Below are 17,982 nucleotides of genomic sequence, written 5' to 3' on the forward strand. Positions count from 1 at the left end.
GGGCTTTCATGTTTTGCCTCAGATGTTTCTGCTATAATTGCTTTGAAAGCCCGCACGGCCTTATCTCAAATTGAACATGTCACTGACTTTTCACCATCTCATAAAAATCCATCAGCGGAAAAGCAGGCGTGGTGGTCTGGTTTGTGGGATCCGTGTGCATCAGACTCAAAGCGAGCGTATATATATATATATATATATATATATATATATATATATATATATATATATATTAAAAATGTGTAAATGGTTTCATGTTTTGATGCTCCAGTTGGAAAGAGCACAGGACCGTATATAATTTTTGTGCGTACAGGTATTGTAATCTTTGACTTGATTCAACCGTGGATGTACAGCTGCTTTTCAGTGAGCTATTAAAGACATGCTATTATTGAGTGAGCATAAAATGTATTTTTAAGGCTAATATATGATTTTATACGAATGAATACCATGTGGTTATTGTATTCTTAAGGGGAAAAACATGAGAAAGTAGCTAATAATTCTTTTTGTCTCTTTTCAGACCAGCGGTCGGAGTAAAAACAGGCTAACGGAAGGCTTCGTCACAGCTGAAAGTGCTATGCAGCTTGAGTGAGGAAGTGGTGGGCTCGCACCCCGCCCCCCACTTTTTTTTTTTTCCTGCTGACAGTCAACCTGCTCATGAAGTCGGGGCGCAGCAATCCCTTCCGGAGGCAGCCATGATTACCTGTTGAGTGCCTTCAGCCTTCGGCACTCGCGTCATGACCAGCCTAAAGCGCCTACCGATGGAGTGCACCGTCGGTGGCTCGGTCCCCGCCACCGATGAGTTCTATCCTCGCCACATGCGCATGGTCAATGGCGGCGTCGTGCCGACCCGCACGGACAATGTCCACGGCAGCGTGAGCACAGGAGTACCAAAGATGGGCGTAAGGGCACGTGTGGCCGATTGGCCTCCGAGGAAGGATGTTTCGCGGGTTTTGTGGCACTCCAACACCGAGTCTGAAATCATGAGTGTCCCTCTGAAAAATCACATTAAATTAGGATCAATTATCAGCCCTCAGGACTCATCAATGCTCCGGAATATCCACAATACTTTAAAAAATCGAACACAGGCCCAGGCTAACAACTACTGCACTGACACTCGCTACCTGTCGCCCGGAAACTACAGAAGTCCGCCACGCCGAAATCCACAACAGAGGCGAATCCGTCAGCGCAGCAATAGTGACATGACCATCAGTGAGATGGAAGCTGGTGGGGATAGCGGAGAGGATTGGGGTCCACCAATGGGCGTCAAATGCTCCCCTCTTCACCGGGAGTACGGCAGCACATCTTCCATAGAACAACATGGAGCTTCTGGTGAGAGCTTCTTTGAAATGCTTAAAGGCTACCAAGGGCATGTTGACCAGCGTAGCCCAGCTCCAGATCAACTTGAGGACATCCTGAACGTTCGACCCAAGCACGCCACCCTTGACCTTTCCGAGAACGTCACGGATGGCCAACCTCCAAAAGCTAAGGACAGGGAGAAACCTCCAAAGAGACGTACAAAATCAGAGACTGGAGGCGAATCTATTTTTCGGAAACTTCGTAATGTGCGAGGCGAGTCTGACTCGCCGAGAGCCGGGTCGGATGTAGAGGACACTCGAATGGAGGAGATGGGGCCATTGCTAAAGCTGTGGGTCTGCCCGAAAGGTTTCTCCCACTACGACGTCCAGAGCACGCTGTTTGACCTCAACGAAGTCATTCAGTTGCGGCAGAACGCGGGCAGAAGGAAGAACAATACCACCACGGGGGCTTCTGCCGCCGCCGTTGCCTCGGCCACCTCCACCCTTTCGTCCACCCACAGCCTTCAATACAGCTCTCCTAGTGGTAGCCAGGAGGACCTCAACTTCAGAGAAAGCCCTGGCCTGGACTCTGGGGACGAACAGAGCAACGAGATGCTGCTCAGCTGCCCCTGCTTCCGAAATGAGATCGGCACGGACGCCAATGCGAGGCACAGACTGGGTGCGAATGGGACAAGCTTTCACGGACATGTGGCTGGTGTAGCAGGTAGCTCTGGGAACTTGAACGGAGAAGGAAACTTGTATGAAAGCTCTGTAAGCACACACTGCACCAATGCTGGAGTGGCTGTTCTGGAGGGACCGAAAGAGGGCCCGAGCACACTCAGCGAAAAGGCCAAACAGTACATCGTGGAGCACGTGGACCTTGGTGCTTACTACTACCGAAAGTTCTTCTACTTAAGGGGTAAATGTACTTAATTTCTGTGAAAAGCCAATGTTGCATACATTGTTCCCCCTCTATACCACCATTCATAAACCACAGGTCGCTACACACTATTGAGAGTGGGCCTGGAATGTATCCTTCACAAAAAATACAAATCCTTCACCTTCCATCCTTCCTCTGCCTCAGAACACTGGAACTACTTTGGGATGGATGAGGCTTTAGGTCCAGTCGCAGTGAGCGTGCGCAGAGAGAAGTTGGAGGAGGACAAGGAGCACGGTCAGCAGTACAACTACCGCCTGATCTTCAGAACCAGCGAGGTCAGTCAAACGTTATATGAACAAAAACTCCGAGATACTTAATTAGTGAACTAATTGCAGACCCTTTATACAATACACATTAAATACAACAATCCCAACAACATCATCGGAAGAGGGTCACCTGCACATGGGTCACTTCATGATGGGGTTCCGTTTTCACATCTGTGACGTAACCCAAATTGGAAGTCCAGACCAACCCTAGTCTTTCACTAATCTGTGTTGATGCAGTAGTAAAGTCAATAATTAGATTAAATATTTGTATTGAAAACAACTTTGGGCTATAAATAAGAGAATCCAACACAAACCTTAAGTACGACGGTTACTGAAGTACCCTCTTGTGCCATGCAACTACACGTTCTCATGGCAATCCACAAGGTAGTTTATTGCGTACTGTCATGGCCCTGCCGGTCCCTGTCCTGGCCATACCGGTTCACGATACGACACGCACCTGCCGCAATGGGCGGAGGTGCACACCTGCGCCTCGTCTCTAGTAATTGCGTCCACACATACTTCATGCCTTGTTCCCGCACTCTCGTAATCCCATTCCTGATCTCCCGTGTACCGACCCCTGCCTGCCCACTGACCTGCCTCTTACGCTTGACGTTCTTGTTACTGCTGCTCCCGTTGACTGCCTGCCTGATCCTCGACACTGGACTGAATTAATACGTTTCCTGGACTGCCTCTAGGTCTCCCGAGTCGTGCATTTGGGTCCAACCCCGTGTTCTGGTCGTGACACGTACCCTCTTAGCAATTTAGTCTTCAATGACCTGAAACATGCATGTTTTTTTTTTTCAATGCGAGAGGAAGCCCAGCTTCTCGGTGAAAACTTGTGCAAGCATGTTAAGAAAAGTTCTACATGGGAAAGTGATTTAAACTCAGAACCTCAGAACTGTGAGCCAGATGTGCTATCCACTTCACACAGTGCTCCTGCAATCAGGGGAAAAACCCTGTTCTGGTCCAACATTAAATGACCATACATTCTCAGACTGTTTCTAAATGTTACCAGGCAAAGGCTTGTTTGTTTGTTGAGGACAGGTGTTTGTTATTAACCCCCACCCCACCCCCACGCCCAAATTACACACACACACACATGCACACGCTGACTGGCGTCCCCTCTTCAACTCTGCCTCACAAAGATGGTGAACACAGGTCCATTGTGAACACAGCTGGTAATAGAGACAGTATTCCAGCTGTGTATGATAGCAAAGCGATTGAGTTCAGATCGAGAGCCCAGCACAATGCGGACTCTGTGGACCGAGATTATTTGGACTCCCGCCTCTTCCTTAATCTTTCGATTCAGTTGTCTGAAGTCAATTATGTATTTCTCTGATTTTGTGAAGTTTGCTTGTCATGGTCCCGCACTCTACCCCTACAAAAAAAAAAAAAAAACAGCAGATTTTAGGGGTGCATTGATTCTGCTCTCTCCCTCTCCATTTTAATCTCTTCACCCTCCCCCGTTTTTGTGCATTCAGCTCACAACGCTCAGAGGTTCTATCTTTGAGGATGCGGTGCTCTCCACCTCCAAGCACGGCACCGCCCGAGGGCTGCCTATTAAAGACGTCCTGGAGTATATTCTTCCAGAGCTGGATCTGCCCTGCCTCCGACTGGCCCTCAACACACCCAAAGTCACAGAGCAACTGATGAAACTGGACGAGCAAGGAGTGAGAGTTGCTCAAGAACACCACAGACAGAAGCTGCGACTACAGGATTGAAGGAATTTACGTGTTTATTTTTTTTTTAATTCCCAGCTAAGTTTCCAAGTAAAGGTGGGGGTTATGTACTGCCGGGCTGGCCAGAGCTCTGAGGAGGAGATGTACAACAATGAGATGGCGGGCCCCGCCCTGGAGGAATTTCTGCAACTGCTGGGAGAGAAGGTTCGCCTCAAGGGCTTCACCAAGTACAGAGCCCAGCTGGATACCAAAAGTAAACACTCTCGAAAGTGAACTGTGTGTGTCGAACTAAAGGCTCGCGGGCCTCGTCTGGCGCGACATTTGATTGCATCCGGCCCGTGGGACAATTTCAAGTACACAAGCTGTCTCATCTATTCCTTGTGACAATTAATTTGTATTTGACACAAACACAATACGCATGTCCATAATGGTGCAGGAGACCAGAGTCAAATGTGTGTTTTAGTTGTCCCCAACCTGGCCTCCAAAAGTCACCCAGTCGCACCCCTTGAAAAGTTGGAATTGATAAGCACCAGACATTCGTGGCTCCGATCATTCTTAACGTTGATCTCCGTCGTAACAGGACATAGAAAGTCCCTAGGACCCATGCCTAACATTCAAAGGGAAGTTAGCCATTTTGAATTTTGAAGTTTATAATACAGAGTCTGTCCATTTTTGTGTGGAGTAGCAAATTTATTTGGATCTCATTCTGTGTGTTTGTAACAGTATTTGAGATTTCAAAGATGAGCCAAAATGATTTTTTTCCCCACCCCCTCCAGCGGACTCCACAGGCACCCATTCCCTGTACACATCCTACAAGGACTACGAGCTCATGTTCCACGTGTCCACTTTGCTACCTTACACACCCAATAACAAGCAACAGGTAATTATGGGGAGCCTAACGTTGTGTCGTGTGTCCTATTTCTGTTGTCAGTAGCTTTTCTGATTTCATCACACCCTTTTAATAAGTACTCGTGTGTCTTTGGCCAGTTACTGAGAAAGCGCCACATTGGAAACGACATCGTGACCATTGTGTTCCAGGAGCCTGGTGCGCACCCCTTCACCCCAAAGGCCATTCGCTCTCACTTTCAACATGTTTTCATTGTTGTGAGGGTGCATGATCCCTGCTCAGACAACACTTGCTACAGGTAGGTCCTCTTATTTACCGTAATTCCCTGCCTAAAGAACGCACCTGGTTACAAGCCTCACCGAGTACATTTGTAAAGGAATTACCATTTGGTACATACATACGCCGCAGCTGTGTAAAAGCCTCAAGTGCCCACATTGAAACACGAGATATTTACAAAGAAAGATGGTACACAGAAAGAGTTTAACACGAGCGTGGCGCTAAGGGCAGTGCTAACACTAACATTAACAGGGCTTGTTAAAATAAAACTTACCGGTAAATATCACTGAGACACGCCAGTAACAAAGCAGCAACACGCTAGCACAGCGCTAACGCTATTGCAGCGCTAAAAGGGCTAGTAAAAGTCACTTCCTTGGCACATATATTCCACTGGTCTCATTCTTACCTTTTCCGCTCGAGTGCCCCCTTGCGGCTGTTAGAAAAAAATGCACAAATTAGCCGCATCACAGCGTGTGGAATAAAGTCGCGGCTTGTAGGCTGGAAATTATGGTAATAGAATATAGATATGGGGGAAATGTATTTTCAAAGGTTTTACACTGAAAAATGTTGTTAGATAAAATTATGGGCAACTTCTAGATGAGCAAACTGTCCCAAGGTCTATATTTTGGACTCTGTGTCCATTTGGAGCATACCACCTTCAGGCTGATAAGATGATTGATGTAAGATGTCCAGATACGAATATGTCTATACCCAGATACTGAGAATACTCATAATATTTCCGAGTAAGTCTGAGTGTTCCATGGTTTACAAAATCCCCTTGAGGTCCTTACCACTCCATAGTGCATTAAGACAAAAAGCAAAGTCCTGAAGGCAAAGGTCACCGTGTGAGTGATCGCCCCTGCCTACGTGCACTACTGCAAGTGGAGTATTTAAGAATCGGAAGACAATTTAGGCACTAACATTGGTGAAAAAATGTAGCATTTATTTTATTATTATTTTTTAAAAACAGATCATATAAACATCATATAATTTGATTTGTTCCGCTTAAGGGGGAAATGCACTGGTTTGCATTAACAATGTATCCAATTGGTCACGTAATATGTTCTCTATTTTGACAATGTGATGTTAAATCCTCTCTCATTTAATCGTGTTTTGAGAAGATTTTTATCGACAATTACGAATTTTCAGGTGAGCTGCCATTTTCGTGAGTCACATGACCTACGTGGGCGGATGTGACGCGTACCATGCCGTTCCAAATGCTCGATTACATTAGACACCATTATGCCCAGCGCTGATTTCTCGGATTTATCCTCATCTGATGAAGAAATAGCAGTATCGGTTGATCGGGAAGACAGAGGAATACTTCCATACAGATTTGAACCTGTGACTGTAAATAATATTGAATATTCGGATGGTTCTTCGGGCGGAATGATGCAGAGTCTGACTACTCGGAGGCCGAGCTTCGGGCAGCGAGCTAACGGCTTCCCCGGCCGCCAAAGCTCAGCTCATGGCCTCCCCGTACATCGAAACTCGGCTAACGGCCTCCGCCGCCAAAGCTCGGCTTGCGGCCTGCTGCCAGATCTCGCTCGTCAGACTCAGCATCATTCCCGTCCGAAGAACCATCCGCGGCTACTGGCCTGGAGGTCCGGGGGCCTTTGTTTACACACTTATGTCGCGCGTAGGCCTCCGAGTAGTCAGACTCCGCATCATTCTCCCCGAAGAAGCATCTGAATATTCAACATTATTTACAGCCACAGGTTCAAATCTGTATGGAAGTATTCCTCCGTCTTCCCGATCAACTGATACTGCTATTTCTTCATCAAATGAGGATAAATCCGAGAAATCACCGCTAGGGATAAATAGTGTCCCATGTAATCGAGCGTTTGGAACGGCACGTAACACGTCACATTCGTCCACATAGGTCATGCGACTCGCGAAAATGGCAGCGCCCCTGAAAATTCGTAATTGTTGATAAAAAATCTTCTCAAAAGACTATTAAATGAGGATTTAACATCACATTGTCAAGACAGAGTATATATTACATGACCTATTGGATACATTGTTAATGCAAACCACTGGATTTCCCCTTTAACACTTCTGTATTGCGTGCATTTGAAATTTATTGTAGGGTCGGGGGTGGGGGGTAGCAAAGTCCTCCAATTGTGGAATGGTCCATAAATGAGTTTGATTAGGTCCAGGAAGACGAGATTGGCACTCCTGTTGATTCTTGGTCCCTCCGTGTCCGCTCCCTCTTTGGACTGGCACGCCTCCAAGCAAGCACACATTGTCGCTGCCTCGCCTCCCTTCTCTCCTTTTTTTTTTTTTAAACCTTTTTCTCATGGCTGCTTGCGCAGACTTTTCACTCCCTCGATCGCTCGCTCGCTAATTCCTCCGTGAGGCTCGATCTTCGCGAACGCCGACAATAGAAGCGTCCGCCTTCCCTTTTCTCCCAGCCCGCCACTTTGCCTTTGGGCAGCGTGGCAGCGCAGTGGTCTGAAGGAGTTAGCGGCATGCACATGAAGTGCTCACTTCACCCGGACATGCATGTGATTGGGAAAGACTGTGGAGGACTAAGTTTCCCATAGCACAGCTAGACTACCTCAGACGCGGACGGGTCAACCTTGCCTTCTGTCTTGCAACCGTCTCAAGATTGGACTAAATTATTTGGAGACCCTTTAAGGAAAAGAGTTTTTTTTTTCTGGACTGACTAATGGACACTAATGCCTTGGGGAAGTACCTATCCGGGTTTCAAAGAGGTGACATTCTGGTCTTCCTGGTTTTCATTCTGGATGAAATTGAGAGGTGTGGGACTCAGCTACCCCACCCACTGGTGCTCACCCCCCCCCCCTTTTTTTTTTTTTGCTTTGTGCGCTACTTTCAGATCTTAAGTCCTCATTGTTAGTCAGCAATCTTCCCGCGGATGGCTTTCAATAATGATGTGCAAACAAATGTGGGTACAAATAAGAGTTTTGTCTGGCTGGTATGAATGAGTAATTACAGCTCTAGCATTGTCATTGCAAACAAAGGTCTGCGGAAAACACTGTGGAACCGAGAGGTAAGTTCGACCGCTTGTTTTTGTTGATGCAGTGGTTTCGGTTCATGACGCGGGATTTGAACAGATTAGACAAATGGAATCTGCGTGTAGTTCCCTGCACTGTGTTTGATCTCTACACTCCAATTTGTCGAGTCATCTGGTTATTAATAGCTCGGAGTTGGGATTCGATAATGTCCGGGTCACATCGGGCCAGAACGGAGCATTAAGGAGGAGCGGCCCTGGGCCAGCGGGGTGTTAATCTGCCGCTTTCAACCGCTGGCTCCGTGGTCACACACTGGCCTGCAATGACAGATTGCGTAACGCCATCTTTATGTGGGGAATGAAGGCTGTTTGTGTTTGCTAGCTCAAGCCACGGTGGCACTCGTCCAAAGCAAAGCAGTGCAGAGAGTGGCAGGTTGTCAACACTGGCTGCTGCCCTGTCAACTGTGATGGGATGTATAGTATTTATATCCCGCGTTTAGTCATGCGTACTTTGCAACGTCCCTCCCACTGCCAATGGCTGTTTAATGAAGTGGAGGCAAACTTGTCACAAGTGTCATATCCACTTATCCGAGGCCACTTTTTTCCCCCCCGAGTGACACTTTTACTTTCTCTACTAGTGACTGTTTATTGTGTCCACTGTTCAGTTTTCTTTCCTTCTTTTTATTTAATGGCTGCTACCTGTGATTGGCTGGCAACCAGTTCAGAGTGTACCCTGCCTCCTGCACAATGACAGCTGGGATAGGCTCCGGCATTCCCGTGACCCTTGTGAGGATAAGCAGCTCAGCAAAATGAATGGATGGATGGATGTACATTTTGAATTCTTTGAAGTGTTCGGAAGTAACGGACGCCTGGTTTGGTTTTAGATGGATCAATAAAGCATTTGTATTCACTAGCGATGTGCTGGATTGTTAAGAATTCAGATGACTGAGTTGATTGTAAATCAAACAATTCTTGAAGCAATTGAGGATAAGCAGGGTGGAGCACTTGGATTTAAGGTGCTGGTGATTCAGTTTCAACTAGTTTTTGGTCCAAAGAAATAACAATATGTGGTGGGAAGTTGTGCTGCAGTATATCCCCACAACCCTTTGCTAAAATCATGCTCAATACAATACTAGCACGGAATCAGGAGTTCAGAACATTTATGTAGAGTCCTTCTAAAAATAATATTTTAAATATAACAATGACCCAAGATAAGAATAATGTGATAAAGTAAGCTAAGTGCTCAAATAAAACTTGCCTTTCCACATTAGTAGTGGTAAAATTACAAAATATTGTTGTTTTTGTGATTGGCAGTAACCATAATAAAGCCTTTTGTTTTCTCCACAGCGTGGCAGTTAGCCGCTCCCAGGACGTCCCCCCCTTTGGTCCTCCCGTCCCCAAGGGCGTGACCTTCCCAAAGTCCTCCGTCTTCAGGGACTTCCTGCTGGCAAAAGTCATCAACGCTGAAAACGCAGCCCACAAGTCGGACAAGTTTGGCGCCATGGCGACTCGCACTCGGCAGGAGTACCTGAGGGACTTGGCGGAACGTCACGTGACCAACACGCCAGTGGAGCCCACCGGGAAGTTCCCCTTCATTTCCCTGGCACATAAACGGCGGGAGAAAGTGCGGCCGTACAGCGGGGCGGAGCTCCGGAGTCTAGGCGCCATCACCTGGCAGGTCCACGCCGAAGACCAGGTGGCGGGCGCCGAGCGGGAATGCTTGTTGGCCATTTCAAACGACTTCGTAATCCTACTGGACCAGGAAGCCAAAGCGGTTGTGTTTAACTGCGCCACGCGTGACGTGATTGGTTGGTCAACCGGGAGTCCCGCCTCCTTGAAGATCTTCTACGAGCGTGGTGAAAGCGTGTCACTTCGCTCCATCAATAACAACACCGAAGACTTCGGGGAGGTGGTCAAGAGACTAGAGGTCAGTGGGTCTGTCGTGCCCTTGCATGTGGGAAAGGAGGGCCACAGTTGCGATTTACTTTGTGGTCGGCCGGTATTGTGCAGTGTAAATTTCCCTTGTGTCTTCATAAAAAGTCACAACACTCAACATATTTTCAGATAGGCAAACTCAATCAACCATCTGATTATTTAATCTGAGTGGTAAGCAGTGGAGAAAGTGGATGGATGCATTTGATCTGATTATGCAGTTGAAAGTAATGAACGAATGAATGCACACTAATTTAGTGGTGGTTTCATTTTTCTTGTTGTTATTTTGGGGGGGGGTTGACACATCCTCCAACTTAGCTGTTGACCAAGGGCAGCCAGACCGCAGAGATGACGCTGCGTCGAAACGCCCTGGGCCAGCTGGGCTTTCACGTCAACTTCGAGGGCATCGTGGCCGAGGTGGAGCCCTACGGCTACGCCTGGCAGGCCGGGCTGAGGCAGGGCAGCCGACTGGTGGAGATCTGCAAGGTCGCCGTGGCGTCGCTGTCGCACGAGCAGATGATCGACCTGCTCCGGACGTCCGTCACCGTCAAAGTGGTCATCATTCCTCCTCACGAAGACTCGACGCCGCGCAGGTAGACCGCACGCACTCTTTTTAGTCAAGTCATTGGACTTTTAGCATGATATTTCTGAATCATTTGACTTTAAGCTTTATTAATTTATTCATTTTAGTTTTCCCCACAAAAGTGAAAAATGTTTTCCGAAAAAAAAAGCAAAAGAAAAAAGTTGCTTTGAGACTCGTGATTTATTTAGCATTGAAAATCTATCTATCTATCTATCTATCTATCTATCTATCTATCTATCTATCTATCTATCTATCTATCTATCTATCTATCTATCTATCTATCCATCTATCCATCTATCCATCTATCCATCTATCTATCTATCTATCTATCTATCTATCTATCTATCTATCTATCTATCTATCTATCTATCTATCTATCTATCTATCTATCTACCTACCTACCTACCTACCTACCTACTACCTACCTACCTACCTACCTACCTATCTAATTAGGTTTTGTTATAAAAAGTTATGCAATATTTCAATATTTTTAAGCTTTGAATTTTGACAGTATATAAATTTAAATGTTTTATTTTGTACGTATTAATTTTATTATATTTATTTACTATTTATATATATAGATATATTCTTACCTTGAAATGCTGTTGTTAGATGGTTAGATTTACAGTATTTTAAATTTGTATTTTTAATGTTTGTGTAATATATTTAATGCGTGCACTTTGAATTTTTCCCAAACAAAAACTGCCATAGTTTTATAATGAAAGTACTGTACTTTTCAATATATATATATATATATTTTTTTTTTTATAAAAACATTTTTATTTCATCAGAAATGGCTAAAACACATTTTCAAATACTTTTGCACAGTAGCTTTTTTTTTTTAACTCTTAACATCATTTTAAATATTTGTTCTTGTAGAATTTTGCACAATGTAATAAATACACTGAAAAATGTTATTTCCTCAGAGGCTGCTCCGAAATCTATCACATGCCGTTAGTGGACTACAAAAACCACAAGGAGGGAATGCCCTACGAGTTGAAGTTCCCCTTCCGCCCGAGCACCAACAGCAACACCAAGTGGCCGAGAACATCCTCCAGCCCTCAGACGCGGGCCGCCGGCTCGGTCGGAGCGCTCATCAAAGCTCCTCCGCCGGACTTTGGCACCTCCGCCGCCATGCCGCGCAGTGTGTCCAGCGACGGACGGCCCGGGGTTCCCAAAAGGTTGCGTAGAATCCCAGAGGGATAAAACTTAGACACATTGCTACTGTATCTGACCGCTGTGGGCCTTGGTCTTGTTTATGCACAGGTATTCACCCGGGAATGAAAACTACGCTCTAGCATGTTCCATTGTGATGGGCCGGACGGTTCACAACACAAACGCCCCCCCCAGCGTTCCCTACACTGACAACATGAGTTCCAACCACTGGAGGCAGAGGTCCATGCCTGAGGGGTAAGGTCATCTCTTAAGTTCCATGACATCACAAATGTCAAATTCAAAAGCCGTGTTCCGATCTGGCCCTCCATCTCACTCTTTGTTGCGAAACCTGACAAACTTGGGAGGTTTCGCTGTCTTTTAAATGTGTTTAAAGTAAGCAAAGCATCCTGTAGTGAATACCCATGACGCAAACCCTCTCTTCTAGGTTTAATAACAACAACTGCCAGTCCCCCGTGTCTTCTGCACGACTGTTGCCAGGTGACAGTGCGAGCGCCATCAAAATCAGCTCTGGCACAGGAGCTGCTTGGTCCCGAAATGGCGAGGGTGAGGCACCATGTAGACAGGCGGAAAAAACAGCTCAAGGTAAGATCAAGTCTCTTTTATTACACCATTTGAAGAAAAAGTGACTTGGTACCCCGAAAAAAAAAAAAGAGAGGCAATTATATTGTCTGTCGCTTCTGCCAGAAACTTCCAAGGCGGTCATTCCTCGAATCCAGCCACCGGAGCAGAGTGGGCACGTTTCACCAAACAAAGGTGCTAAGGTGAGATATGCGTATGGACGACATTTCGCGCTGTCATTTGCACACTACGGACAATTAGGAGTCTCAAACTTTCAAACTACATTCTACCTAAAGTAAGTACAGTACAGCCTCGGTTCTCTAACAAATCGGTACTTGAACTCCCCCAACAAAACCCGGACATAACAGAACACACGCGGCCAGACCAGCTTACCTACGACCCGCTTTGTTGTGAATTCCCACCCTGCCGAAAAAAACCCGGAAATAACAGAAAAGCGCGTGGCCCGACCAGCTGACCCACCCACGACGCGCTTTGTTATGATTGTTATGTTGAAATAACACAAGTCGCGCGCCGGTTGATTTGGTTTTCGAACAAATCGGTTTTCGAACCGCCTTCTAAAACGGATTGTTGTCTGAGGTCCAAGGTTCTACTGCAGAAAGATAATTGTCATGGAAATAGGAAAAAAAACTTACTCCATTATTTCAAGTAGAAGTTAGCTTGTAATGAGTGAAAATTGTGTAACTTAACTTTTTTACTTTTTCCTTGATGAATCTTATTTTAAGTGTAATTAAATTAGTTTTGACTAGAGATAAGAAATATTATTTGTGAGATTTTGATCTGTTGAACACAATCATTTGCTGATCTAGTTGTTAGCCAATCACAACCAAGGATTCACACCTCAAGACAGTTCATTGTCCACTGGTCCTTGGACAGGTGGACGCTCCGTATTCCTCCAGCCAGTCCAGCAGCAACACACTGTCGAGCAATGCGTCAAGCTCCGCTCACAGCGACGAGAAGTGGTACGAAGTGGGCTCGCGTTCGGGAGTGCGCGGTGATCTGGAGCTCGGCGGCTACCTCCAGGGCGCGTCCACCGACAGCGGCATCGACGCTACATCCTTCACCGCCACGCAGAGCAGCACGGGCTCCTCCAACGCCGCCTTCAGGGCCACGGACGCTGTCGCGTGGCAGGACGAGGCGGCGGGCGGGCAGAGGGGGACCGACTCTTCGCCGCCCTCTCCGGACTCCCTCGGGCCCGCTGGAGGGGGAGCCGCGAACCCGTTGAAGAGCCCGTCGGCCTTTCCTGATTCCTCTTCCCATTCCAGGTGTGCACTTTTGTCTTCTGGTTAATAATGCACCCTGACAATCCTTCATGGCAGTTTCCCCCCCTGCTTCTTCAATCATTTTCCAGGGTAAAAAAAATCAATAATGATGGTTGTCTGCTATATGCCGTTTTCACTGCGGACCACATACATAACACAGGTTTGTACATAACATATTCAACTCATGAATACAGTGAATGCCCACATATACTTTTACATTGGGGAGTTTGCCTTTCCATGATAATCGCTAAAAAACGGTGGTGTTAAAGAGGGACTTCGATGTAGTCAGGCCATAGCTTTGTCTAACAGGAAAACAAATTTCTGCCAATTTTTGGCATCTGTAGGGAATTAGAAACCTTTTGGGGTTGGGATTTTATCCATCCATCCATTTTCTGAACCCTCTTATCCTCACTAGGGTCGGAAGCGGGCTGCGCGTTTGTCAGTATGCGAATGTGTTGGAGCGAAAAGATGAAGATCGTGCCAGGGAAATTGATAAAAAACTGTTTCAGATGGGCATGGCTTGAAAAAAGTGTAACCCTGCAGATGGGAACGAAAACGGTATCAACATGTCTAACCGAACACATACAAAAAGTGGACGTTCCCGGCAAAGTCCTGTACGCGCTGTGTTCCGATATGATCAATTATGGAAGCCGAGGAGCAAAAAATATCCAGGAGTATATTCAAACCAGCAAACACAAAAGTCAGTTGGACGTAAGTTTCTCAAATATTATATAATTGACAGCAGTTAATACGATTAGGCCTATCTGTAGTACTGGCCCTGGAGATCACGCATTTTATCGCTCGCTTTTATTGTTCATGAACTCCCTCTCTCATATTTTATATATATATAAACAAATTGTGTACTTATTTCTGATGTATAACTTGTAAGTGCAGTAGCCTATTTGATATAAATTACACTCAGTCTACATTTTTTGAAGTTTGGCAAAATTATTTAGGTTGTTTGGACTCATATTTTAAGATTTCAAAATGTTATTATTGTCCTCTATTTACACTGTTAGAAGTAACCAGGGTTCGCCATTTAATAGTGTGTTTTATAAAAAAACATTTGTGCCAAAGGCAGACATTTTCAGTGATTTTCCAAATTAGACATTCTCATCCCTGATACAGACAACCATTCAAAGTCATAATCACACCTTCGAGCAATTTAGAGTCCTCAACCAGCCTACTATTCATGTTTTGGGGGTGTGGGAGGAAACCGGAGTGCCTGGAGAAAACCCACTCCGGCATGGGGCGAACATGCAAATTTCACACAGGCGGGGGCTGGAATTTGAACCCAGTCCTCAGAACAGTGAGGCAGATGTGCTAACCAGTCGTGCCGCCACTTGATTTTATATGCAAGTAAATTGGGTTATCAGCATGGTCGTAGGACTAAAATAAGCTAGGGAAGGTGCCACTATACATCCTGAACCATCCCAGAAAAAAAAAAAAAGTCAGACACTTTGCGGTTTGGGTTTTGAACAAAGGATGTGTGTGTGTGTGTGTGTGTGTGTGTGTGTGTGTGTGTGTGTGTCTGTGTGTGTGTGTGTACACGCAGGCGTTCTCCATCCCCCAGTATCCATGATAGAAAGGAAATGCTTGAAGTTGCTAAAAAAGCAGACTGTGAGCTCAGCACTGTTTCCCCCCCTCCTCTTTTAAATCCCACTTCCTTTGAATCAACCAAAGCTCCCTTCCCTCGCTTCTTCACCCAGCCAGAAATAACTCAACGTGTACATTTGCAGGCTTTGTTTTATAATATGTGCGTTCACGTGCACGCATGCAACACACACACACACTCGCACAACTTGCAGCTTTAAAAAGTTGTGCTTGTGCAGACGATGAGCTCCGTTCAAGGACACGGTGTCCTGTTTTTATTATGACAGAATGAATCATCGCGCAACTGGGGGAAAACATTTTGATTCATTCTTGCATTTAAATCAGCGCATTTAAAAGGAAGCATTTGGATGGTCGTTCATTACTTTTTAAAGGTTATATTTTACAAGACCCGATTCCAATCAAGTTGAGACGCGTCAAATGTAAATAAAATACGACGACTTGCAAATCCTCGACAACGTATGTTGAGTGAAATACAACACTGAGACAATATGTTTTATGTCCGACTAACTTTAAATGTAATGGCTGCATCACGTGACCTAAAAACCTGTGGTATCGAGGTCGTAGGGACGAACACACCTCCGGAACGTCACAGATATTGTATCTTTTGTAAAGAACAGTACAGTAGATGAATATGTCTCACGCATTTCCCATCGTCCCCAGCGCACTGAGTTCTGGCCCATCCGCGAACCAGGAGGAGGCGACAACTGACACGTCACCCGCCTCCCAGAATTCCCCGGGGCCCAAGACCTTCTACCCGAGGCAGGGGGCCACCTCCAAGTTCTTGATCGGCTGGAAAAAACCCGGAGGGACCGTCAACTCGATCGACTTCGGAAGCACTCGGAAGTAAGTTTTGCGCCAAGCGACTGTGAGTACTTAAAGATGCAGTTGTTCTGAGTTGTCATTCAGGCAGAGAATGAGAGATGTGCATCTTTCTGCTCCCCGCTGTTTCACCTGATGCCTGACAGACTCCGAGTGAATATATGAGCTCCTTGTCGTGCCCCCTCCCACCCTTGTTTTTATGTGGGCAACACTGACACCATGTGGCTCTGAATCAATCTCTTGAGAGCCAGTCAGACCTTTGAAATTTTTTTACATTTTCCATCCATCCATCCATCCATCCATCCATTGTGTGTCCGCATCGCATGTCCTCACAAGGGTCGCAGGGGTGTTGGAGCCTATCCCAGCCGAATTTGGTGGTGGTGGTGGGGGGGGGGTTACTAAAAAAAGGTATTAATTTATTAGATAAGGATAATCATCCATCCATCCATTTTCTTTGTCGCTTATCTTCACTAGGGTCACGGGGAGTGCTGGAACCTATCCCAGCTGTCGACGGGCAGGTGGCGGGGTACACCCAGAACAGGTCGCCAGCCAATCGCAGGGCACATAGAGACAGCCGCACTCACAATCACACCTAGGGGCAATTTAGAGTGTCCAACTAATGTTGCATGTTTATGGGACCTCAGAAGTGTGAGGCTGTCAGTGGGGACTGACAGTTTTCACTGAGTATAAAATATTTATATTTGCTTGGACTAAGAATTTCAATGCAAATACACCAAATTTTTCTCCCAAAAAATGAATGAGGTGCACATCTACATGCAAATGCAGACGATTTTCTGTAACTTCCACTAACAACCCAGGCTAAACTTAACTCCTCCCTGACAACCAAAAGTGTTCATCTCTCAACCGGGAAGTATCACTTCAACATGCAGTACTTGGGTTATATAACTTTACTTTTACCTTAGCTTTCGCACCGTCATTTAGCAAATCAAAGCATTCTACAGAAAGTACAAAAAAATGGCAACATGAATTTGTAAATCGTCAACCAATAATACATTTTTTTACAAAAAAAAGTGGGGCGGCACTGTGGATCAGATGGTAAAGTGTTGGTCTCACAGTTTCTGCGGTCCTGGGTTCAATCCAAGACCTGCCTGTGTGGAGTTTGCATGTTCTCCCTGTGCCTGCGTGGGTTACCTCCGGGCACTCCAGTTTCCTCCCACATCCCATAAACATGCAACATTAATTGGACACTCTAAATTGCCCCTAGGTTTGATTGTAAGTGCGATCGGCTGTTTGTCTCGATGTGCCCTATGATTGGCTGGCAACCAGTTCAGGGTGTACCCCGCCTCATGCCCGTTGACAGCTGGGATAGGCTCCAGCACTCCCCGCGACCCTTGTGAGCATAAGCGGTGAAGAAAAGAGATGGATGGACAAAAGAAGTGACGAGAAAAGCAGAAGCATTCGGGATCAGTGAAAGACGGTTCTAGATGTTAGGTTCTTCAACAACACTGTGTTGTGAGTGTCCAATCAATGTTGCATGTTTTTGGGATGTGGGAGGAAACCGGAGTGTCCGGAGCCACGGGGAGATCATGCAAAGTCCACACAGGCCCCCGCCGGGATCGAATCCGGGTCTTCAGAACGGTGAGGTCAACGCTTTACCAGCTGATCTACCGTTCCGCCGGATAATCATTTCTATTCGAATTATTATTAATTAACTTTATTTTCTTGACGATAAATGACAGGTTGAATAAAATTGGATTTCTAATGGATGTGGAGGTCATCCAT

General features: G+C 46.0%; 1 protein-coding gene across 4 annotated transcripts in view; it reads left to right on the forward strand.

Moving 5' to 3' along the window:
* LOC133513269 (signal-induced proliferation-associated 1-like protein 1) overlaps positions 1–17,982 on the forward strand; it is a 46,382-nt gene that overhangs the window by 20,210 nt on the left and 8,190 nt on the right. For all 4 annotated transcript variants that reach the window (XM_061843878.1, XM_061843879.1, XM_061843880.1 and 1 more), the window contains exons 2-15: positions 515–2,211; positions 2,377–2,507; positions 3,980–4,168; positions 4,256–4,430; positions 4,954–5,057; positions 5,165–5,322; positions 9,625–10,204; positions 10,528–10,802; positions 11,719–11,973; positions 12,059–12,202; positions 12,393–12,550; positions 12,653–12,729; positions 13,421–13,809; positions 16,081–16,263. In XM_061843878.1, the coding sequence (XP_061699862.1) occupies positions 732–2,211; positions 2,377–2,507; positions 3,980–4,168; positions 4,256–4,430; positions 4,954–5,057; positions 5,165–5,322; positions 9,625–10,204; positions 10,528–10,802; positions 11,719–11,973; positions 12,059–12,202; positions 12,393–12,550; positions 12,653–12,729; positions 13,421–13,809; positions 16,081–16,263 (4,298 nt within the window). In that variant the 5' untranslated portion in view covers positions 515–731. The remainder of the gene's footprint in view (positions 1–514; positions 2,212–2,376; positions 2,508–3,979; positions 4,169–4,255; positions 4,431–4,953; positions 5,058–5,164; positions 5,323–9,624; positions 10,205–10,527; positions 10,803–11,718; positions 11,974–12,058; positions 12,203–12,392; positions 12,551–12,652; positions 12,730–13,420; positions 13,810–16,080; positions 16,264–17,982) is intronic.

Source organism: Syngnathoides biaculeatus, chromosome 15 (genome assembly GCF_019802595.1).
Source record: "Syngnathoides biaculeatus isolate LvHL_M chromosome 15, ASM1980259v1, whole genome shotgun sequence".
Classification (NCBI taxonomy): Eukaryota; Metazoa; Chordata; class Actinopteri; order Syngnathiformes; family Syngnathidae; genus Syngnathoides; species Syngnathoides biaculeatus.